At 41.7% G+C, this 26,046-nt stretch overlaps 1 protein-coding gene across 7 annotated transcripts in view; it reads right to left on the minus strand.

Moving 5' to 3' along the window:
- The window catches only part of EML4 (EMAP like 4), a 147,284-nt gene that overhangs the window by 69,469 nt on the left and 51,769 nt on the right, over positions 1-26,046 (minus strand). For 2 of the 7 annotated variants that reach the window (XM_064709005.1, XM_064709003.1), the window contains exon 1: positions 17,723-17,927. The exons of 2 other annotated variants lie outside the window; for them this stretch is intronic. In XM_064709005.1, coding sequence (XP_064565075.1) covers positions 17,723-17,792 — 70 coding nt within the window. In that variant the 5' untranslated portion in view covers positions 17,793-17,927. Of the gene's footprint in view, positions 1-17,158; positions 17,318-17,722; positions 17,928-26,046 lie in introns of those variants that run through there. 3 more of the 7 variants (XM_064709009.1, XM_064709008.1, XM_064709004.1) reach the window with 3 other exon arrangements.

Here is a 26,046-nt window from a genome sequence, read left to right on the forward strand (position 1 = left end):
ATGCTGCTCAGTCATAAGGTACTGAATTCCTTACCCATTCTGTTTAAGGCTTCCTAAAAACTCAGTAAGGAACTTCTAATATAGCTTAACAAAAATTCACTTATACAGCTCACTTGAGTTCGTAGTCTACAAAATAAATACAGCAAATTTAAATGTAAAGGTAAATAGCTGGTATTATTACTTTGATTCTATTAAATCTAAACTTTAGTTTTCATTAATCTTAGGAAGACATATGTAGGAGAAAAAATTTAATATAAGTCACAATCCTAATAGTTTGATTTTCCCTAAAAAAGTCTTGAGCTTTGAAATACTTGAGTAGGGGCACTTCCAAAATACATGTAAACAAAAGAAGTACTGAGCCAAATTCCTCCAATTCACTATGGAAAAGATTAAGGAGTTTAATGCCAACTTCCACTCCATTAAAACACGATACTCACTACTGAACGACCAAGAATTGAGCCAACCAAAATAAAGCACCATAATTAATACTTTCACAATACAAACAGAATTCCTACAATTAATTAGTAAAAAAACCCTAAAAACCCTTTAGTAATTAAATGTATCCAAAATTATTATTGAACTGAAAGGAACACTTCAGGTTACAATAATAATCCAGCCCCTAAATCACAGTTTTGCATATATTTTTAGTTCACTATTTGGTTAATGCAAAAGCAGAAGTGTACACTTCATGGTTAGTACTATATTCATTCTGGCTGATAAAAAGAACTGCAGGGGAATTAATTAATTAATAAGGTATATAGTCAAATCAAGACCCAGAGACAACAGATTAGGACTCAACAAAAAGACCTTTAATCCCATCATCCATAACTGTACCTCCCTATACACAGAAAATTGATTTGAATAACCCCACAGCCCAGCACACCCAATGCTTTCTCAGCAGGACTTTACAAACCCAGACCTGTGACACCTACCCCAGGTTGGGAAGGGCTGTGTAAGATTCTTTTATTAAAGCCTTCATGTTCAAAACATAAACCCCCATCAGTTTTAAGGAGCTGGGAAAAGTTCCTACGTGCATCCACACCTATGTGGCATACAAAAAGGAACCAAGGTAAATTAATCCATGAAGAAAAGGTTTTAATTCAGGAAAGCAAATGGACTTAAAATACCATATAATTCATATTTCTACTGTCCTGCAAGTATTAGCTGCAGTGGACTAGACAGAATGAACACTCCAGAGAACAATTATTTTCAAAATATTATAAACATTTTAACTTCTCTTACACTGAGTAGCAGTCCAAACAGAAAAAAGCAGTTTGACATTTCCTTAAAAAAAGAGGAGGGGGAAAAAAAAAAGGGGGAAACTCATCCCAGTTTAATTTTTTTTTTTTTTTGCTTATTTTGTTGGCCAATGTCCTCAAATAATAGATATTATCCATTATAATGGATAAATTATGGATATGTTCCCAGGCTGCATAAATATACAGCAGATCACTATAAAACACTTGTAAAAGGAATAAGTAGCTATGTCAAATCATAATTTTAGAAGCCAAATACTACTCTGCTCCCTGTGTAGAGTCCAAACAAGCATAATTACCAAACCAGGAAAGGTTCCACTGCTGACCAGTCTCTCTGATGAGTACAGAAGCAAATGCTCTGCACATCCCTGGACATCTTTATTTCCCATGAACTACTAACATTGCCCAAACTGTTGCTGTTGAACCCCAGCACCCCAAAATTGGGGTGCTGCAGCCACATTAGCTGGCTGCTGCAGCTCCCAAAGGTACAGTCCTATCACTAGCTAGAACTCTGAAGAACAAGTGCCCTGTGAGGGTGAGCTGCAATGCTCTGACCTCCTCAACACCTCCGGTGAGACAGCAGAGGAGCTGACCAATGTTCTCCTTGGGGAGCTCAAGCCTTGGCACAGCACACAGAGGCAGAAGGACCCTCAAACTCAACTTCAACCCAATCGTTTGTCAGGGGACACAATTAGGGAAATGGGACATGAGGAGAAAGCCAAGAAGATTGAGCCACCCAGCTGATTCCAAACCAGGCAAAGCAATGTGTCCTGTTGTACAACGGGAGGCTCCAAAACACCAGTGGCTGCTCTGCATTGCAGAGAGGGCACAGGTGACAACAGGTGACACTGAAAGAAGCTGGAGGGCAAGGATATTACTGGGAAATCAAGACTAATTTGGTTGATCAAAGAATACAGTAGCACACTTGGAAGACATTTCATTGTTCTTTATCATTCTAGAGAAGTAGCATCTGTTTCAAGTGATGACAACCATATATTACCCTGGCAACTATTAGAGACTTAAAACTAATAATTCCCAATCCAAATATCTCACCCATTACAGCAAACATTCAACTGAATTCCAACATGCCCTTCTTGGCAGTGTCTTGAAAAGTAATTCAGCAAGGATTATCTTAAAAGAAGATGCCCTATAAGTAAACAAAGCTGGAATCCATGAGATCATTCTGACAAATCTGCACAATTACACCTTTTCTTCACAGAAGTTTTCACAATATCTTTCAGATTACTCTTTCATTTAAAACATATTTTATGTTTTACTACTTCAAAAGAAGTTCAAGCAAGGAAAAAAAAACCTTCCTTCAAGGACATGCCCTCCTCCTTCAGAGAGGAAACAGCTCTTATGCAAGAACAAAGTCAGTCAATGGGAGGCAAAACTCCATCTCCTCCCTTCCTCTTCTCCCACTACTGAACATCTGTCCTTTCCCTTGTGCAGACATAGACACACATCTATCCAGGCCTTCCATAAGCTGCTCTTCTTTTATTAAACCAGAGAGAAATTTATTTTAAAAGGGAAACCAGTTAGGCAAATAGAGCAAGTAATTTGTAAGTGCAGTCAACTATTGATTAATTAATTTGATTCATTTTAAAAATACCTTTTTAGTTATCTGGTTATTCTTATTATAACCAAGCATCACAATTTCTGATGTGCTGGTCATGTTTTCTAAGCTGTTGAGGATTTATGCCTTCAAGGGACATGCTGGGAACAAGATCCAGTGTGGACAAAAAGCCCCATCTACAGTGCTCACTGGTAGCAGTGAGGAGACATCCACATAGATGTGAATCCAAGGTTTTTCAGTCTTAAAAGCTGGTTTAAGGTAAGAGTACTGGCACTCAATGACAATAAAAACATTCTACGTCTAACCATACAGTGCTACAACTTCAAAACAAGATGTTCTGTTATTTTTCATAGTTCATCAGTCTGATTTTTTTATTTTTAGCTATTTATCAACTCTTCCCTTGCTTTTGGAGTAAGAAGGGATATCCATGGGATGCTTGTATTTGGTACTGATGAGACTCAGGGATGACTCTAGAAATGAGGGTTCATTTCTCAGCACTGAGCAGCAGGTGACTCTGTGTGGGACTCACAGCCCCAGGCACCAAACCCCTCCTAGCAGATCCACCAAGGCAGCAATTCAAATTGCCCCTCAGCCTGGGCCAGGAGCTCCAAAAGGAGTATCCAGGACACAGTCATGGTACTTAATAAACCTTCTAAACCACATATCACTCATCACTCTTCATCTAGCAGGCATGTGAGAGTACCAGCATTTGAACAGCATCACCCTTCATCATTTGCTGCCTAGGAGAATGTTGAACTGGCTACATTTGAAAAAAAAAATATCTTACTACTGAACCATCTATTCTGGGCACCCTCAACAAATCCAGAGCATCCATTATCACCCCTCTGAGTCAATTCCTCCCAGCTTTGACTAAATCTAAGTAAGGAATTCATTGTAGACGTAAGCAGTATTTCAGAAAAACAAATTCTACAAACTCCAGCCCATGGAAATTTAAATCACAGGGTGGAAAATCCTGTGTTTTGTTTTATCCAATAAAGCCACATAAACCACAGGTAATTTCAAACCCCTGGCTGTTAAGGCACCCACAGCATTTTCTGTATTTTGCTCAGAGAAGTAAGAGTCTTTTATTAGGGAAAAGGAACAGAAATTACTGGGACTGGTATAAAGATCTGGCTGACAATTTCAGGAGATAAGCGTCCCCAAGGAACCTTTTCTCATGAGGACCATGATCCACTCACATGTGAGGGAAAGTATATATTTCTATAACTTCCAATTTTTGTTCTAAAGAGCACTGAAAAATTTGACTCTGGATGAGGCTTATATTTCCAGAGAGATACCAGACAAATTTATTTTTCCTACAAATTATGAGAAAGAAAACTCTCTGCAGTTTTCTGCAGATCATCTGTCTTAAGAGTACCTTATACAAGGTGCAAAGATCAAGAATCATGTTCCATATCTGTAATTCAGAATTTTTAGCAACAATAAAAAAAAGCAGAATTAAGGCTCCATACTTTTGCTCACAGTATCTCCTCCAAATGCCAGCACATGCAAAATTATCTCAGTTTTGTAAAGGATGTGAGTCATGGGAAGAATCCAAGAATAGTAATTAAAGCACACAACATGAACACAGAGGATCCAAAGAACTCCCCCACAACCCAAAAGTACTGCATTATCCTAGAACCTAGAGCTTATGGCATGGAAGTGGAGTGGGAAGTTCTTCCCAGCTCTCCCCTCCTGCAAGTGCAAGACTCTGGCCTTTAACTCTCTCAATCACCTCACACATCTTTGGCTTCCTTTGCTAGTTTTTCATTCTTTTCCCTAACCTTCCAGTTTTCCTACACCAAATTAAAACCAATGCACTGCTTGATCTCACACTTCTTACTGGTGACAAAAGCATAAACTCTTTATTTTCTTTTTAGAATAACAATGCAGACATTCTGAGATAGGTACAGGTAAGTCACTGACTGTAGACAGCGCAGTATATTAACATTTCCAACACTAGCTAAACCTTAAATTTGTGTCCTTCAAAGACATTTCTTCAGGTTTTCAGGAAGAACACACTGTCTTGAATGAACACATGTGTCAAGAACACTCTCCACTCATTTGCTCTGGATTGATGTTGCACGAGGACCATCACATCAAGACTGTCTTCCTTGTACAGCTCATGAGATTTTTTTTAAAACCCAGCTAGTTTTATCCCCAACAAGTAATTGATAATAATAAAAAAATTACTCTACACTAGCCATTCCACAAAGCCTTTTGATCACAAGTCCACAGCAAGCAGTATTTTACTTGTCTGTAGATGATCCATGAGATGATTTTGCTGAAGCCCATGAATATTCTGCAGTGCAACAGCTGCTACTGGCCTTTGGTATTGTGGACTGCTTTATGGCCAGTCTGAAGCATGATCATGTCTGTGAGCCTGCATCATTACATTATAAAGAACACGATCCATGTTTTCAAGTAACTTTATTTGAAAGAGTTATTCTGACATGTAAGATGATTTACCACTTCACATCTAACAATTAGTAGCTCTACTTGTATAAGCTACACAGCTTTGTGCACATAGGCTTTTGTATATTTTTATTTTTCTGACATGAAAAAGCAAAGGCAGGAAAAAGATAAAAAGATGACACAAAAACATCCTGACAAAAATAACCCAATAATAACCACAAATTACAGAAAATACAAATATTTTTGTAATAAGCTTGTGTATCTACTGCTGCAAACACTCAGTTTTAATACAGATAATCTAGAAATACAGATAATCAGCATGAGATTCACAGGGCATAGCCCCACCCATACCATATTTGATCAGCATGAGTGTTCTGCTTGCCTAAGTTTCCAGTAACTGTATAACTCACTGGGCACAAAAATTTCCTATTTCATACTTGCTGATGCTAGCTTTGATAGGCAGACTGCAAAACCAGAACAAACACTTACAGACATTTCTCACATTTGACAGAGGTATCCATTTGATTACTTGAAGAGGCAGATAATTATGCAGGCACTGCCTCATATCTTTCCCCAACTTCCTATCAGCTCCACCTCCATTGAGATGCATCTCAAGAGTAAGACCATTCATGGGGTTTTCCCCACCCACTGCTTAATAAACCTTATGGTTTTAAGTACTTTTCTTCCCCTAACATTGCTTGCCTCCTGATATTACACTCCAATGCTTGGTCCTGAATCCGCAAGACAAGCCCTTCCCTTTCCAAAATACTGCATCTGCTACAAATCAGTGACCTCTACACCCCACAGAATCCACAGTGGCTATGGGCACCCACTTGGGATCCTCCATATAAATAGCCCAGCAGCTATCCCAGCCACCCCAAGCTCTTATCAATATTTGGTGCTGCCCCATTTCCATGTCACAGTAAGGAGAGGGGCAGGGGGCATCTTTTCTAACACAGAGGCTTGGAAATTCACACAGAAACCAGAGACAGCCGCACTAAACTGCTCTACTGCAAGTTACACATGCATTAACACTTTAGCACACATAGAACAGTATTCCTTCACTGGAAATATTTCATATTCTGCAAGAAGTGTTAGAACACTTCCATTCTAAAATGCTGATGTAAAAGTGACAAGTGAGCAAGAAACTCTGTAAATCCCCATCCTCCCTAATGCCCAAACTGATCTAGCTAATATTTTCTAAGAAAACAACTTTTCATATCCTGAAGAGGGACCACATTACAAAAGTCTTCCTCTTCACCACTGAGCTCCCTGCACCAAAACCAGATGGCACCCAAGCCACCCTATGGAGAAACTCAACCGGCTTTAGCTCTGCAGGACAGAGACACAGCCAGCCACTGCCTGGGGCTCCAGGGTGGCCACAGCAGGACAGACACCAAGAAAAGGAAAGCATCTCTCCTGCACTCCCAAAGCCTCACTGCAGAGGAACCTCCAGGCTGTGCCTAATCCAAATCCCCAGAGCTCAGTGAGGAAAAGTGCTCGGCTCTCACAGGTAAACCCACCAGGAGCAATAGGGCTTTGACATGTACAGGGCAGTCCTTCCTATGCACTTTGACAAACAAGCTTTTCTAATTTCAAATTAGGAGACTACTTAATTAGAAAATGAGGTAATTAGCAGATGCTTTTGACCTTAATCTCTTTTTAACGACACTCTTCATCTGTTAAATGAAATGAAATTCATCATCCTACACTGCCTAAAGGTTAATTAACACTAGTGGGCTGTACCCTAAGTGCTGTAGCAAGGTCAGCACTTAAATGCATGCAATTTCTCAAGAAGCAAGATTCAGAGCATTCCCATAAAAATAAGAGAGAGACACATAAAGAAAAGAAAGTTAACTCAAAATACCAACCACTTTTATAGGAAGAATCACCTTTTCAGAGTTCTAACTTGGAAGAGACTATGACCTCCTCCATGCATCTCACTAGCTATATGATTTCAATATAGTTTTGAAGGACAACCCTAACTCTGACTTTTAAGTTCAGTCTGACTTCCCACTTGGAACACTCTTCTTTAACCTTATGTCCTTAATGCCCAAATCTACAAAAAGATGGCAGCATTAATGATCTGCTTAACACAATGAATGATGATAACCACAGACAGGCTCAGACAAAAGTATGCTATCCAAAACATCACAAAGCCCAGTAAATGCACAGAGAAACATGGGACCATCTGAAACATTGGTTTTCCTGGAGTACTGTGCAAACTCATTTGCACAGACGGGTACTAGCAATTATGTGGCAGGCAAGCAAGTTGGTGTGGAGGCTTGTAAATGGAAAGGGGGAGAGAGGAAGGAGGGAAAAAGAGAGAAAAAAAAGAGCACTCACAGTAATCTCAGATTCCCCATCGCCCTCTGCACCCCTCCCTCCACCCAGTACCACTTATTTATTACTGCTCTTGTCAGAGTGATGGTGCTAATTCATGCTCAAAGAAATGTCTATATATTTAGATTTTTTTTCCCAGAATTTAGGCCCCAATTCATACAGCTTACCTCTGACTATCCAAGTTCTATTTCCAAAACATAAACTTTTCTAGTAACACGTGAATAAATCCAAGTTTGCGAAACATTCAATCTTTAGATTGCAACAACACAGGTGAAGTCCAACATTCCCCATTACTGGCAGCACATCTCCTCTGCTGCAAAGAATCTGAATTCAGTAGTACCAACATACTTTCAATCTGACACTTATGGCAATCTTCCAATATCTTAAATATTTATTGTTTATTTGGCCAACTAACCTAGCCGGGTCTTTGTTTGTGGTATGCTTTTAACAAGTACATTTTTACCCTAGAGGAAAGAAGTTTCTACTCTAAGATTGCTATAATCTCATCAATTCTAGAGTACCCTTTCAGCAGCAAAACAGAAAAGCACTGAAATCATTAAGTGAGATAACATCAGGCAAAGCAAAATAGCCTCTTCTTTTATGGATACATTTTATCTTGTACCATGCAATGTTTACTTACAAAATTCTACTAATCTCAAATCCTGGCACACAAATTAATAATCTCTAGTTTCTGTTATCTAGAAATCAAGTTAGACATTATCCCTGTAAATGAGTGTTGGAACGTTTCTTAAATTTTGTACTGGCTGCTTCATTGTGCATTTCCTTCCCCCAGGACTCATAAATATCTAATTTGTAACATCAAAAATACCACTCTACAAACCGTTTCTTTGATCTCATTCTGTGCTATTCTAAGCCAATCTATCCTAAGTGCCACTATGCAAAACTCCATCAAGAAAAATAGAAACCTGGCCTGTAGTATTAATTTCCCTTCCCAAAGAAATACAGACCTCCTTCTCCCAAAACACTCATCTACCCTGCAGGGAAAGCCTTCCCTTTCAGCACTGCTGGAAAAAGCAGGATCTGAGCATTTCTGTGCTCAGCAGAAACGTGCTTACCCCCGAGCAGGGGGAGGCACCAGCGCTGGCGTACACAGCGCTATTTCACAGCTCTTATCGCGCCAAGTCACAGGACTCAGATAAAGGGAAAACCTGTTCTGAAACAGACTCCCCAACTGCTGCCTTATCTTAGCTCTCTGGTATTTCAGGTATAGGAATTCCTTCCACTTACTCACAGCCCTATGTGGCCGCTGCTTTATTACGCCTCCATACCAGAGCCCATTCAGTAAAACACCAACTGTGAACTTCACTCCAAGATAAACTGACCTTGAAGAGCTACTGTCCCTCTTTGTATCTTCTTATCCAAAACCTAAGGATGACAATCTGCTCCCTCCCTTGAAATAAAAAAAAAATAGCCTCTAAGAGACAAGTCTTCTGGTGGGAGTATTCATTCCAGTACTCCAGGTGGGAGTGTTCATTCCAGTACTCCAGGTGGGAGTGTTCATTCTGCTGCAGCAGGGCAGGAGCAGCTGGTTGTGCTTGCAAAGCCATCATGCTTCATCCATCCATTCCCCTGGGCAGCATCTCCTGCAGAAGGCACCCGTATCCCAGCTCTGCAACACTAATGTTACCCTCCCTGCTGCAGGGGATACCATCTCGCAGCCATTCCACCTCTCCTCTGTCGTGTAAGCAAGAACAGACACAAGGTTTGGTTTTGGTATTTTTAAAAATCCACTCTTTTTTAGGAATACGAGACTAAAGCTCTCTAATCACAAACTTGATCCAACACAGCACTTGCAACAGCAGCAATCAAAATTCTGCTATTGTTTACATCCACCAAGAAGCTTCCACAGCTTCTGCAACTGCTTGCAGCTTTGGTATTAGAGGAACATCTCTACACCAGCTCATATTTACTCCAGGTGGAACCAAATCCACAGCAGTTTGGTTTGGTTGGGTTTTTTTTTTTTTTTTTTTTTGCATAGAAAAGAACTAACCCATCTCCATAAAGACCAGCCATACTACAGACATAGCTAAGCTATCTGCTAGATTTCAAGGATGGAGCACATGGCTCCCACACAGCCAACCTGGAAGGTGGTATCTACCTACAACTCCTCATCACACATTAGTCACAGTCTCCAATTGGGTTACTACACAGGAGGAACTAGTGAGAAATAAATGGAATATCTGCCCACTGTGTGTCAGAGAAAACACAAGCCAGAGAGCAGTAAGAAGTATCTATGCTGGCGAAAGTCAACAGCCACCCTCAAAAATGGGGACTGAGCATAAATACAATTAAACTGACTGGTTCTTTAGCTAAGGTCTTTTGTTTTGTTGTGTTAGCAGTTAAATAGCCCTGGTGAAGTAACAGCTGTAAACAAGGTGTGGGTGGAAAGCATTGCTCACACCTTTCCTGCTGCTGTGGCTGCTGCTGCCTGACAGGAGACTGACTGTCCTGCAACACACTGCTTCTCAAGAGCTGTAGAAACATCAATATTAACATTTGTTATTTTGCAAAGACAGTCTTTTAGACAATTCAGCTTGCAGACCTGTCACCAAGTGTTGCTGCACTCTCCTTAGCAAGGACACTATCAACAAGTCCCCACAAATGCCCCATAAACAAATGAGGTAATTGTGAAATGAAAGAGATTTAATTCATGACAGGGAAGAACTCTTGAACAGCATGGCAGACATCTCTGTGTCATTGCACACATATTTTATAAAGCTGCAGTTAGGCCACTTCTGCAGAAATGAATACATAAAACTGAAGCCAGTTTCAAACATAATTTCAGTTGCTAATCCTGGCACTATTACACTTAAAATGGAAAACTCCCCAGAAAAGGGAGGAATTAGGTCTCACCTTTATTTAGGCCAAACCACAAAGCAGATTTCAGAACTGAAGCAAAGCAAGCACAAACACCGGCTAACAGTGTTACATGATGCTACAACTTCCCAGAGAAAAATCAATCACTGAGCAGAACACTTTGGTTGGCATAGGCAGGCTAAGACCTTCTAAAATTTCACCTTGAAGATATTTTATGTAGAAGTCCTACACAAAATTGAACTATCACAGTCACTGTTGATAAATCACATACATGTGTGCATGGTATTTGCTTAGGAGGAAAAATGCCTTTCCATAAGAATGCTTTTTCCTTTCTTCTCAAAGGACCCTGTAGGGAAGCACACTTCTGTGTGGAATGTTTGCCAAATTCTGAACACTCAAAAGGGATGTGTCTATCAAAGTTGCCTAAGTACATCACATTTTGTATCATAAACAGATTACTTACCTGATCTTCCTACAGATGGGGTCTCTGAAGCATAAAAAAACTTCAGGTTTCTTTTCCTACTATTTGCTACAAAATAACAGGTTTTAGGTAAAGAAACATAGCCCTGCAAATAGCAATAGTGACTGATCATGGATATACCCAGTACTACAAATATTGCAAGTGCTACAAATACTTAACAGGAAAACAAGACTTGAATATGGTTGGGACTAAGTAACAGCAGTGTCACAAATTACAAGTTGCATTTTTCCCCACTTACTTTCTTCTTCCTCAAAATAAAGGCATTAATCAATCAAGAGCTAATAACAATCAAAGCCACCTCAGAAAGAGGAATTTTTATTTGCTAAAAGACACAATTTAAGAAAAAAAAAAAAAATCAGGTTTTTCTGCAAAAGTACAAGAGCACTAACACGACCAGAGAGCCTCTGCCACATCAGCTGTCAGCCCCTTGCAGATCCATGCCAAAGCTCTTCCCTGGTTATCACTGGGTAACACTTCCAGTTCTTTGTAACACATCAGGAACAGCAATGCTAGGTTAGGCCTGCCTGAAACCACAGAAATAAAGCTTACAGATTTTTTACTAATACACTCCAACTCACAGTTGAGTGGAAAAAGCTACATATTGTAGGTCTCCAGTGTTTGCAATTCATTTCATTCTCCTTTTTAAACCCTGGAGATTTGTATTTGTTTGATAACTGTGCGGGGAACAATCTAAAGCCAAAAAGATAATAGTTATTCTGAAAGCAGCTATTATCTCAAACCACTGAATTATCTAGTTCATTCCACTAATGCTTATGTTTTAGGACTGATTAATTCCACATACACTTACTAAGCATTAGCTATGCTAATTCAGCTATTTATACATAAAAAAAGAACCATCCAGGAGGATGCTATTTCCACATAATACTGCCAACCAAAATAACAGGATCCTTCATGCATGAAAAATATTCCTCCCACCACAACAGAATACACAAACAGAAACAAAATTATTTTATTACTTTTCAGCATCTTGTAACTTTTGCTATAATCTCATTTGACAACTTTTATTTTAATTTTAACAAAATATGGTTTTTTTGGGTTGCAACATGGGATATGGCCAAATAAATCAGCAGGGAGTGAGCCCAAGAGAGAGTTAACAGCATCTCAGCTTCCATGCTGTAACTACTCAAGCACACTGCTCTTACTCAAGACTAAATGCCAGCTTGTTTAACCTACTAATCCACATTTACTAACACACTGTGTCAACATGCTCCAAGTCTCTGCCTTCACTGAGCCCTCTGCAACTCCTGTGCAAGCCCACACTCTAAGTAGGTGTGACCATTCTTGCAGCCTGCAAGTTGCACAGGACAAAGTTCTCATGCCAGAACTCCCTGACATGCAACATGTACATCTGGGGGAGCTGGGGAACACTTCCCAGAAAGGTGGAGAAGACAAGTGACCCTGCCACAGCAGGGCCAGGAGCACAGCTCTGCCCCCACTGAACAAAATTCTAACAAAGCAGTTAGAATTATTTATAGTAGAGAGTGATATTTTCTAAAGTTTGAACTGCATCCTTTAAAGAAAAAAGTTTGTCAAATTTCTTTTTCTTCTCAGCAGTTTTTCATGTCATTACAGGCCTAAAGGTTTCTTTGATTGCAAAAATGCATAGAATATTGTAAAGATGGGCAAACAGATTTCTTCAGTGAAAGCCATTAGATATTTTCTTCAGTTCAATGTTGTTCATAAATAATCATTCAAGACTCTGAAGCTGAAAGCAAGCAGAAACACTAGAAGACACCGAGTTTGTTTCCATACATTAAGATCAAATCAAAAGTCATAACAGCAAATTGTCCTAATTTTAATATTGATTCAGTCTGTAGTACTACTGTCTTGGGCATGGCTTCAATTGCTCTTAAGCCAGTCAAACCATGGGCTGCTGTTAAAAGGAGTGATCTTCCTTGAAGGATCAGGCTGTTTTTTCTGCCCCAGTATCAGCTTCAGGACATAGTTTTTGGTGGCTACCTGATAGAAAACTTTTTGCACCCCCAGTTAGTTTCCAGCTGGATCAGCTCACTGGCCAGCTCCTGCCAAACCCCTGCCAGGACACACACAACATAATCCCAGCACAGAAACTGCACACCATCAGTGCAAACCACTCAGAGCGACACCTGCAGCTCTGATTTTTTCACTTCTATCATCTAAGGAAAGCAATCTCAAAAGATACCTTAATGATCAAGACATCATGGCATTTATTTACCAAATAATAAAATCATGGAAAAACCTGAAGGGTCAACTCAAACCACATTCTCATGGAAGCAAACACTCCCTTTGATGCATTTCATAGGTATCAGAAATTAGACTGTGGATATTCCCATGGTTTTAAATGCTTCTGAAGAGCTTCACAGGCAAACAAGGGCAAACCCCAAATTCATGCATTTTTAGAACATACAAAGAACAAAAAGATGCTAGAAGAGTAGAGCAAAGCCAGAAGACATGTCTAAATCCTGTTTTTATGATGCACAAGGGCATCTTCTCATCACACAATAAAGAGCTGTGGCTAATGGCTGTCATGTCTGGTTATTCCTTATTCCCTGCTCACAGGGCAGGAGCTGCATGTCCAGCACTTTCCCCCTATGTCTTTGCAAGGTCTGCTCTCAAAGCTGCTCTGGCTCTGTGCAGAAGGAGCAGGTTGAAGAAGCCTGCTGAAAGAGGGAAATTTCCAATGCCACCTCTTTCCTGCTGAACTCACTTTTCTGTGCCAAGCAGGGGTGTGATGTGGCGTTCATAAAGATACTTCTTTGATAGGGGCAGTACTCAAAATCTGAGAGCAAAGACTTGGTGCTGAGAAAGTGCTTGCAGTCAGAACCTTTCTAGCTGACCTTTAATGACAAGTTTGCTGCGTCAACTCCACCTCTGACATTTCACCAATTCCGATACTTCAGCAACTTCCAAGTGTGGCTTGCAGTTACTTCAACTTGCAATTACTTTCTGCAACTGCTAAAAACCACTTACCATTACCCTGCACAAGGCACTATTATCTCCTCAACCCCCCTCTGATGACTAATACATGTTCCTAGAACTGCTGGGAGCCAGCAAGAGATCTTAACTGGCAAAACAGAAAAAAAGTTACCCAAAAATGATATTCCAGTTTTAAAAGGTAATTATGACGTTAAAGAAACGAGACCTTTATTGAGGCAAGGTACTGGGCTTGTAAATAGTGTGAGATGAAAATCCCTCCTGACTTCTATAGCATTTGAAATTTTATGTTGTGTACACACAGCCCTGCATGCACTAGAAAAAAAAAAAAGGCTCCTGTAACACCCAAATACTTACAGCACAGTCCCTTATGTCAGACACTAATTCAAATTGAATACTTTTGCACCAGCACCTGTGCAGGGAAGCAAGGCAGCAGAAGAGCAGTATGTGCCAGCCACTGTCACTGCCTGCCAGCGAGGCAGGTGGCAAAGCCACTGCCAGCCGAGGTGCCCTCCACAGCACAGTGACAGCCAAAGCCCAAGGCAGACTCAGTGCCACCCTGGAGAAACCCTGCAGAGCCACAGACAGAACCCCACCTTTGCCATCAATGCCTCCAGCAACTGGCCAACCCCACTGGGAAAAAACCCTAAGCACACTCTCCACTAGTCTTAACATTAAAGACAAATGCATACAAATCAACAGTCTGAAAGCAAACAAGCTTAAAAATACTAGGATGCTGGAGTTTGTTTGGTTTTTTTCCCCCATATATAAATACCAATTTCAATGTCAAGTGCCACTGGAGGCAAATATTTAATCTAGAAGCATGCCAACTGAACATTTGTTTGCAGGTAAATATTCCCCTTGGTCAAACTGAAAATTTCTATCCTGATCTGTGTTGTCTGAGATAAATTCCAGCCCATATCCAATCTGATAGCTATCCTCTTCCTAAGGGACACGTCTTTGCCTTAGCTTTAATTATAAAAGGCTAATTAGACAAAAAAAAAAAAAAAATCTTTCCTACTGACACTAGACAAGCTTTTAAAAAAATTTGATTAAGTTGCCTATCAGCATTGTACCCTATGTATTAAAAGGAAATGCTAGTTCTTTACTGCTGAATTTGGAATTAATTTTCAGCTTTGGCAAGAAATGGGCAATGAGAGGTATGTACAATAACACCTGTGCACAAAAAAAAAAAAAAAATCACAATTAAAGGTAGTAAAGCTCCTATGGAAAAACATATCACTATAGGATATTTATTAAAAAAATAATATGCAAAATCCTGACCCTACTCTACTGTTAGTATAAAACCTTAAGCTCCATTAAATAAAGCAAGAACGAGCATGTCCAGCCCAACAAAAAGAAGAAAAAAAAGATACTTTCTATAACTTAATCTCAGGCATTTCCATACTTGTTACCAGTGCAAATTTGCTAAAAGCCCTCAAGGCTGAAGTTAGAAATTTCACAGGAACAAAGCACTTGTTGATTCTCCATCATACCAGTTTCTTAGCACTCTACACACAACCCAAAATACAGTCATTGGAAAACCTGGCATACAGGTTGGATATAAAGGCATAATAAGTTTAACTGTACAAGTAGGAATCAAGTTTTAAATCAACAAAAGACACTACCTTGCTAAGAATATCCAAAGCCACATTTTCTTTTAATTATAAATGCCAGCTGTTATCCAGCAAAATGCTCAGTCTTTTATCAAGATTTTAGAAAAAATAATTTCTTAAGGCACAGAAAAAAATTAAAACAGAACATGTGGATTCAGAAAAGAATGCATTTCTTGCTTCTTATTTTGTTGGATTTCTATACAAAACTCAAAGGTAAGTAAATCTATAATGTCCCACTCACTTTGGAACTTCAAGATACGCCTCAAGCTGAAGTTTGAGACACTATTACATCTTGTACAGACAATCACAGAAGCCCCAGTTAAAAGCCATTAAAGTCAGTGGAAATGTTGGTCACATAAACCTCTACATATTGGTAACAAAGCCTCAAGCTATAGCCATAAAATATGCTGTTCTGAATTTTGGTCTGAAGACAAACAGCTAAACATTAGCTTTTCTTCTCTACAGTAAAAATCCCTGCAAGAATGCAAAAAAAAAAAAATCACACGAAGCACTTAAAATGTTAACATTTCCAATTTACCCTCCCCTCTTTCTTGAGGGTTGCAACATCTTGAATTCTAAACCAAATGCTTTGAATTCTGAAGTAGATGAAGTACAGTGCACATCGCTCACTTTAACAAAGTACACTATAGCAAGGTCATTCCTTTCTTACACTAAATGCCCATAGAAATCTATGCATTAAGCACTTAATATGCATTAAGTTTGTTTTTATTTTTAAGAAAACTTTTCTGTGGACCATCGTATTTTCGGCCGTAAGTTTCTCAGGCAAGATGCTGCGTTTGTATCCAGATCGCACGACATGAATCAGCAAACAAAGAACGGGCGCTCGCTGATGTCTGCCTCACTCGCAGGGAAACAGACTAGAGGTGTACAAGAGGAACACGCTTTATCTCTGATAGGATTTCTTGCTTAGGGTTATTTGGTTGGTTGGTCTTTTCAAAACCATAGTTTTGGTAGCTACAGTCAGTCAGAGTGCTACAGTTAGTTACCTAACTCGCACTTAAGAAAGGCTGTGTTTAGAGCAGCTGTTTAAAGAAAGGAGATATACACCGAAATATTTCATTTTTACTATGACACTGGTAAAAACAAAGGGAGACGAGGAAGCAGCCCTTAGTTCTGAAGGGCAAGCACAGGTTCCCCAGGCAGAGAAAGCCGCAGCAGGCTGAGCGAGCCTGCACTGCCGCCTGCCTGCCCGAGGCCCCGCCAGTCCCGCCGGGGCTGCTCCGGCTCTTCCCTCGGAGAGGGCAAAGCGAGCGCTCCAAAGGGAAGACAGGACTCGCCAGAGCCGCCCGCCCTTCCACGGGTGCTGCCGAGGGTCCCTCGATCCAAACTCTTCCCTGTCCCATCCCGGCCCAAAGGGACCCGCGCTGCTCCCTGCCTCCTGTCCAGCCAGCATTAGCTTCATTATTATATTAGCCTCCGCTACCCGCACACTTCCCGATTTTATTTACTTGTCCTTCTTTTGTCGATTTTCTGGCGGTGCGGATGCGCGCCCCTCAGCCGCGGGGCAGGCACACCTTGCGGGCCGCCGAGGGGCGCGGAGCCGCTCTCACACCTCGCAGGGCAGAGTCTGCCCGGGGCTGCCAGGCTTCCCTTCCTCCCCTGCAGGGATGGGGACGGCGGAGCGGAGAGCGCCGGGGTTATCCCCGAGCGAGCCCTCCGGCGCAGCGCGGTACTTTACCCGTGCAGAAGGCAGCGAGCGCCGAGGGGTCGCAGGCTGCGGCCAGGCAGGACAAGCCTTCCTCCATCCCCCCGGCCGCCAGCGGCGCCGAGCCGGCCCCGCCGCGCCTCAGCGAGAGCTCCCGCGCCCCGGCCGGCGGGCTCCCAGCACACGGTCCCGGGCCACCGAGCCCTGCCGGTCCCGCCGCCCGTGCCCCTGGCCCGGAGCGAGCGCGGGAGGCGGGGGCGGGCCGGGCCGGGCCCGGGGAGGGGCCGCCCGCAGGCGCGCTCGCTGCGGCACCGGCCGGGGGCCGCGGCCCCCCGGGGCCTGCTCGGCCGGGAAGCGGAGCCCGCCGGGCCGCTCCCGAAAGGGAAAGCGGCAGCTGCCCGCACACGGGCACGGTCCTGCGCCCTCCCCACCGGGAACCGCAGCTATCGGAACCCACAACCCGGCCCCGGTGCCACCGCGCCGCACGGGGCTCACGGCCGGGGCACTGCGCCGCACGGACCATCAGCAGCCCACAGCATCCGTCTGTCCGTCCGTGCTCGGGCATAAAGAACCAGCAGCCCTGACTAACGACAGTACCCTCCCTCGGCAGATGCAGATAAACCATTATTGTCTCAAAGCGTGTCTGTCTGTCAGAGACGGCACGCATCCATCTATCGTCAGCCACGGCGCGACGCGAGGAGTGACAGGAGCAGCGACACGCGGAGTTCACACAGGGGGGAAGAAGGGGGCAGCAGTTCGCTCAGTATTATATTGGAATATTTTTCACATGACATCGTTTCGAGACGAAAAAGCAATGACATCACTGGCAATATACTCATATCCATTATATGAAAACTAAGCAAAATATCATGGCTTAAAAGCAGCAGCTTTGCAAAGCTATCATTCTGTTCAGCAGAAGGGAACTCGTATTACAAATGCATTACAATCTATTTAATGTGATCATGATTTTGTCTGTCTTGCAAGACGAAGCACAGCCAGATGAGAACTAATGAATGCAACATGTGTTCATTCTTTTGGTAGCTGTGCCTGAAGCCAATTGGCAGAACGACTACAGCAAGATAAATGTCAAAACAAAACTATTTGTGAACATTGTACTGCATGTATTTTGACTCTTCTATCATACTTGAAATAGTTTATTATTTTCGAGATTTGCAAGCATATTAAATAACTGGATTAAAGTTTAGATTTCCAGACAACAGTGGGATAGTTAAAAAAAAGGGGGGGGAGGGGAAGTCTGTGTCTCCATTCAAAAAACAAGGAGGAGCAGCACTTTTTTTTCACCATCAGAAACGGTTGATGATAAGGTTAATAGGTTCATAAGAACACATATAATTAGGACAGCACACAATTGGTTTTCTGTGTTTTCCCCAGGATTAACAACGTACATAACTACAGTAGTGTATTTCTTTTCCAGCAGCTCCCGATCGACTGGAGGAATCGACCTCTGCAGTGATCTAAAAAAAGAGATGGCAGTCAGCTGAACACAGCTCTGCAGCATGAAGTCAGCCAGGCAACTCCTGTGATTAATACAAGGGGAAAGGACTAGGAAACTGCCTGGTGGAAGATGATAAAGCCTAAAAGGCAAGGGCACACAACTATGGACCCAAATGAAGCCATGGGACTCAACACACAGCTGTGGCACTGGGATTGACCAAGAACCCACATTCCCAACTTGTCCCAACCCCTGTGTTGCATCAAGTCATTAAACAATCTTAACTGCAAGACGAAACACTGAGTCTTATCTTGGGTGGGTTGGGCAGACAGAATAATTTAACACACACACTTCGGTATCCTTTCAAACTCAGCTTGCTTCCCAATACAACTATGAAGCCTTGGAAGAAATGACAGGCAGAGTGCCCCATGAGGCCAAACAGACACTGTAGTACTGGTTAGATCAGTGCCAAGAGCAGAAAGAGGCTTGATTGCAATCTTAAGTGGCCATTAGTGCCCTGAACAGTGACACGTTACATGCCACTCACAAAAAGCATCCACTGTAGTTCACACCAACACATTTCTTTAAGAATATACCAATTTTGAAGTAAGTAAAGCACACAAAATTAAAAGAGTTAGGCTCTCTTTCTGTAACATGAGTACAAGACACTGCTATTTCTGGGTATCTTAAACAGAGCTTAGTGTCTGCTCCATCATAAGGATGAGGCAGAAGGAACCAAACCAAATGTCAGAGCGCTGCTGGAATGATCCTCGGAACTCTAATTTTTGAAACAAGATTTCAGAAGGCCCAGTGTATACAGCTCCCCCTGAAAATGGCAGAAGGACTCTCAACCCACTCATCTGCTGTTCCCTGCTCAGCTGAAGACTTGATCAAAACTCCTCAAGTTGCCTTTAAATCTATCATGATAACCTTACCTCCTCATTAGGACTTTTCACTCTTCTATCTCTGGCCCTTCTACCATACCTGTCCTTCTAAGCCACCTATCTTCAACACCTTTCTATCTCTACATTTTTCAAGCCTAAGCACCATCTCAGGTCCCTCTTCCCTGCTGTTACTTAACATGAATGGTGGGTGATGAGGAAGTGCTCTTTGAAGTATTTTATATAGGCATAAATAATGAAAAAAAAAACCCCTTATAATATGGTACATATCAAAATAAAACACATACACAATGTAAGTCTTTGCTCAGGAAAAAACTCTCAAGATTATTAGCAGTGCAGAGTGCATTGCTACACCATGAAAAAAACTAACGAACACTCTTCAATCTAACAAAAATTAAAAAGCCTGTTAAAGACCACAAATGGAGCTCTGCACACTGCACAAGTACAGATTAGTTCATTGCTTGTTTATCCCCAACATACACATATTTAGGAACACTACACATCTGGTGTTGTTCAGAACAGTGAATGTCTCAAAGACTGCAGCAGCACCGGTTTATGACTGTACAAATTTTTTTAGACATACTTCAGATTTTCAGGAATCAAAAAGCACTCGAATGTGCCTTCTCTTCAAAGGAGGGAGGAAATGGCTTCTCCAGCTTTTGAAGACAGCCATAGGAAGGCATGAAATCTTCGGAATAACCACTTCCATGTGAAGACGAGGACAAAGCAGGTCCCTGTGGGTCCATACCCAAAAAATTACCTTCCAGTCACCCAGAGCTAACTGAGGAAACCAGAGGTGCCCCCACCAAAGCCACCATGTCCTCAGGTGCAGAACAGACACTTGTACCCAGGACATTTTTAGTACTTAAAGAAAAAAGAGAGGAAGATTACCTATTGAGCTTCCTTGGCAAGTCATACTGCTCCTAAGAAAGTACCTGCCGTATGAATTTTGGAAATTGGCTTTCAGAGATTAAGGCTTTCTTAATTTCCCTTAGATTTAGGAGGCTTCAGATCCAAGAGCTGCTGCATGAAGAAATCACAGTGTTATATTCCATCCAGAAGATTACTGGAAACTCTCCCTTATCTACCTTTTATTCACAAAACCTGCAATTGCACATAAACATCACAAAGTTGAACTGCAGTGACACTAGTTCAACGCTTGTCTTGCTGTTGAACTGCAAGAGGGCAGCACTAGTTAATTTTGTTTCCTCATATATATGAAATCAATCATGTTTCCACTAGCAAATGATCCTTCAATTATTTTGCTTTCTTCTTTCTGAAAAGAAACTGCAGCAATGTTTCAGCTGGCAATTAACCTCACTGTCAAACAGTATCACCCTTCAGCAGCAGCCTTCATTAGCTTTACCCCATAGAAAAGAGAGAATAAAAGTAATTTCTGTAAAAGCCACCCAATTTCCAATTTGATTGCTTTATCTTTAGGAGGAAAAAGTTTCTTTCAGTTTGTTTTTAAACCCATGTTATATCAGCTATCACTCAGCAAGCACAACAGACCAAAACCATCTCATCAGGTGAGACAAAGTAATTAAACAGTTTTACAAGACACACTTTGGTTAAGGATGCTCATTGAAGCAAGCCTGTTTCCAGCTGTACTTGTGAGGTGTTCAGAGGCTGGTTAGTGAGCTAAAAAGGACAAGGATGATCCAGCAGGATCCAGTGCTCCCACTAACACCTGTGGGATGTGGCAGCTGCTGCTCGCTCCTCCTCACTCCAGGCACTGTAATAAACCCTAATAAGGTTCCATTCTCTGAAGCATTAATTCCCAGAGTGATGAAAAGCAGGACCTTTGACTAGGATTAAGGTCACTTAGAGCTGGCATACAGCAGCATTACTGCTAAAATAAGCATCCCTGCCCTTCTCCTGCATCCTTCCCCTTCTCATCCTGTTCCTGCCAACACGGCTCATGGGGCTGCACAAGGAAGCACACCAGGAGACTGAACAGCATGAAACTGAACTCATCAACATCAAAACAGGGAAACTCACCAGGCCAGTCACATGGTGTATGGCACAATGAGCCATGCTGCAGCAGCAGGGAGGCGGCAGCACCCTCTGGAAAGAGTGGTGGGAATAGTGTCTGTCAACAGCAGCTCTGCCCGTGGATGACTTAAGGAGATTGTGAAACAGCTCCATTTGTAAATCACATTTCATCGCCAGAAACCCGAGTAAAATAAGAACTGATAGAGAAGAGAGTGAAGTCCCCAGGCAAGCAGTGCAAGGGCAGGATGCAGCAGAGAGCACACAGCAGTGCCTGAGCCCTTCCCTTATCACCCCCTCCTAGACTTAACTGAGCTCCTTCCTCCTATGGCATTTTTCTCAAATGAGCAGGCAGAAAACACAAGAACAAGAGGTGTACATTGGATCTGAAAAATTGTCTTGAGGTGTCCTCCACAACTAAACCATACCCAGCTTTAAACTAAACCATACTAAACCTAGGTCAACTAGCCTAGAAAAGTGATCTAAATGAGAAAATGTTATATTTGTTGTCCAAAACCACATTGCTTAATTTGAAAAAGAAAAACTTGCAAACAACACAGAGCCCTCCAAATGCAAATGCTTATTTTAAGAACAACCACAGGAATGCCTATTTTTGTCAGGGGGTTGGCTGCTGCAGCAGCTGTACCAACAGGACGGAGGTGGCAGCAGGCTGATGTGGAGGGTGGGAAGGGTGGCAATGTGCAAGGCTGGTATTTCCCTGAGCACACAGCACCAAACCACAGCTGCAGCATGCCTTCCGCTGCCTGCCTGGGGCACTTGCACAGCAGACTGCGTGCAGCTGCCTTCCTGCCCATCCAACAGACAAGGTGAAAAAGTGTTAAATCTAAAACACAGGCACAAAAAGGTTTTACTCCTGAAAATTCGTGCTAGGCATAAGTTCCAGACCACAGTTCAGACCACATAACCTAGGTAGTGGCCCATGAAAATGTGCAACCCTGTCAATGAGGAGACAGAGTCTGAAGAGTGGCATCCTTGTTAGATACAGTCTGTACCTTTGTGGAGATAATCACAGTTTCATCTCTGGTCAAGAGTGGAGCTTCAAACGCACAAGATTTGCATAAGTGGTATTTTGAAAAGTACAGGTAAATTGTACAAGGTTGTTCAGTATAACTCATTTCCATTCTCTGAAAGTGATCTGAAAGCAAAAGTTTGATTAATAATGACAACTTACTGGTGGTCTTAGTTATATCAAAGCTATGGTTATGGATGAGCTATGGTGAAATGACTGCTATTTAATTATTTAGCTTATGCCAACAGAAAGATAAATATTACTTCTGCCATGCAGAAACGGGGAAACAGCAGTGCATAAACCACCTACAAAGTGTTTTCCAATAAAGCACTTACAAAATAAAATATCTACTTCTAGAAATATGACACTGCTTAAGAGTTGTGTATCCTTTCAGAAAATGATTAAATGTCATTCTTGCATGTCAAAACATCTCCAGATGCTGGCTGTTTCCATTAACATGTTGCTGCAATGGTGACTACTTTTACTACTTTTAAAAGTCATAAAAAATAAACTAGGAGTTAAAAAACCAGGAAAATTTGAAAGAGAACACTATTTATGACAAAGACCAACAAGTTAATTGTTTACTATCCACTCTGAAGTGCTGAGGAGGTAGAAAAGCCTTTATGAAAAACCTCCCACCAAAAAGCACAGTCCTTCCCACAAAACCAGTTCTGACTGAGGATGTCCAGCACAGGAGCCATGGATGCCCAGAGGGCTTGCATCGTGGGTGACCAGCTCAGCTGTGCACCGGGTGACAAGTGACTGCACTGCCACCACCCCATCCCAAAGGGTGGCTCAGACACATGGCAAGCCATGGAGATGAGGGACAAACCTCACAGTGCCAGTTTGGCTTCATCCACACCAACAGGAACAGCTTTTGGCTCCAGACTTCTGCATAGCCAGCATAACCCAAATCTTCCACCCCAGGGGTGAGGTGATTGTCCCCATTTGTGATCACGCAGCAGAAACACAGCATCTCTCATTTAAATGTTACCTAGCACATGCAATTGTGATGTAGGTGTCAGACCTTAAGCTACTACTTCACTTCAGTCTGACCTTATCAAAAGATCATTTACAGCCACACAGTTTTGACATAGTATATATAGCAGCTGTACAGTCCATAAATTAATTACCCTTCTGATGGCACAGACTACCAAACAAAGTGGTTTAAAGGGAATCTGTAGCAACAGCTTTATATCCATGTCATTCCTTTAAATTTAGTTGACAACAAGATTTTTGTACTCTTAAGGAAAATGGGTCACACTAATACACATCATGTTTTATTTATAAACGTAGGATTGAACTATTGTGAAATCCCCAGGCAGGGTTTACGACCTATGCTGTTGGAAAAACACACAAGATGCACATTTGTGGCTTTTTTCAAAAAGGCAAGTGTGGAAATTCCTGTTTACTTCTCTTGCTTTTCAGTAGTGTTCTCAGTACCCTAAAACTTGGTGAACATAAAATGTGAAGAACAAGCCATACTAATTCCACAAATTGCTTAATAAAAAATTGTCTTTAGTAGGAGTCACATTGATCCACACACAGAAGGCAAAAGAGACCTTTCAACTAAGTTAAAAATAAAATCTGCCAGACTAGAAGCCATGCTTACTTGAAAGCCTGAGTAACACCACGGACATGAACATATGGACATTGTTCCTTCCTGTAGGAATAGCAGTATTACAAAAACCTGGCACAACTGACACCTCTGCCAGCCCCTCTCTTTGGAGAGTAACCAAAGGACAGTAAGAGACAAGAGTAATGGCACCCCACCATTTTAACTGGTAGCTCTTTCACAGGAGTTGGGACCAAGGTCAACTTTTGACTACAGAAGTGTGTTGGTATTGCCAGAAAATAAACATTCAGTAGGTCAGAAAAAATAATTTCTTCCTCTGGATCACCAATCTTGTTATGACAGCTAAAGGTCAAAGCAAGGAGCAAACAGGCTCATTTCAAAGAGGGAGAAAGAGGAGGAGGGAGCTGTGATGTGCACTAGAGGTCTAAGGAAGTGACAGACTAAACAGCTGTGTCAAGACAAGGACACACCATTCTACAGGGGAAAAACATCACACAACAAAAAATGGAGAAGTCCTTGATGGCTTTAAGAAACACAGTTGTATTTTTCAAGAATCCAGCTTACCAAAGATGCAGAGACTGACTAAAGGTCAGAAGCAGCAGGAGTTTGACAGTATCCTATTACCAAAGAGGCATTTCCACACACTGTGGAACCACCAGCCCCAAGAGCTGGGGATGATTATGGCAACATATGATCAAGATCACCATGTACTTACTTCACCACAAGAAACTCCTGTACTCCAGATCTGCCTAGCTACCATCAAGTAATAAGAGCTGGAAAACAAGAGAACACTCTAGAACACACTGAAATCACAAGTTTAAAAGGCATTTAATTGAGCCTGAAATGCAGAGTTTACCCATCTGTTCCTTGAGAAGGATAAAGTTCATGAGCTAAGGGAATAAAATACATGGGGTGATAGGGCTACAACTACAAGCAACTCCTTTGCTAACAAAAGACACAATGGTATTGAGTGCTCTAAGCTCCCACCATCTTAGGATAAAGAATAAACTCTATTTACTTGCATACAAAGTCAACTAAAATAATTTTTAAAATCTATTTTCATGTCCTGACTTTTTTTTTTTTTTAATACAGACTACAGAAGCATCTGTATTTTTTTAATATGGAACAGCATGAAGGTCACAGTATTCATCTAACTAGCTCTAGCATGCAGAGCTAGGAATCACAGAGTGGTCTGGGTTGGAAGGGACTTAAAAGTTCATTTAGTTCCAACCCCCTGCCATGAGCAGGGACACCTTCCACTAGACCAGGTTCCTCAGAGCTCCATCCAACCCAGCCTAGGACACTTCCAAGGAAGGGATATCCACAGCTTCTCTGGGCAACCTGTGCAAGTGCCTCACCACCCTCACCATAAAAAATTTCTTCCTAATACTGAATCTATCTCTACTCTCAATTTGAATCCATTTCCCCTTGTTCTGTCACTACAGGCTCTTATAAAAAGTCCCTCTCCATTGTTCCTGTAGGCTCCCTTTGGTTACTGGAAGATTACAATCATGTCACCCTAAAAATTTCTCATTTCCATGTTGAACAATCCCAAATCACCTCACCATTCCTCATAGGGGAGTAACGAGCACAAGAGTTTCAGGCAGAAACCTGACAAACACCTTTACACATAGCTTCTTTTAATCCAAGTGGGGATTTTGTGTGTTGCTTTTTTAACACCAAGTTCTGAACATACAACTTCCATTTGAAATATAAGCAATGAAATGGACTTACAAATACTTTCTCTCATATCAGCTTGCACCATGTTTAAAGGACTCCACAAAACCAAATGGAGAATTACAGAACTCTTAAATGCACATGGTTACACAGATTTTAAATTATAGATATAATAAAGTATCATTACATTGATGTAATCAGTGTAATGATGTAATCAATGTAATGATGCATCTATGCATCTATGTAATGAGCATCTATGACGCTCTCTAGTATTCCAAATTTTTAAAGTAA

The sequence above is a fragment of the Zonotrichia leucophrys genome, chromosome 3 (genome assembly GCF_028769735.1).
Source record: "Zonotrichia leucophrys gambelii isolate GWCS_2022_RI chromosome 3, RI_Zleu_2.0, whole genome shotgun sequence".
NCBI lineage: Eukaryota > Metazoa > Chordata > Aves > Passeriformes > Passerellidae > Zonotrichia > Zonotrichia leucophrys.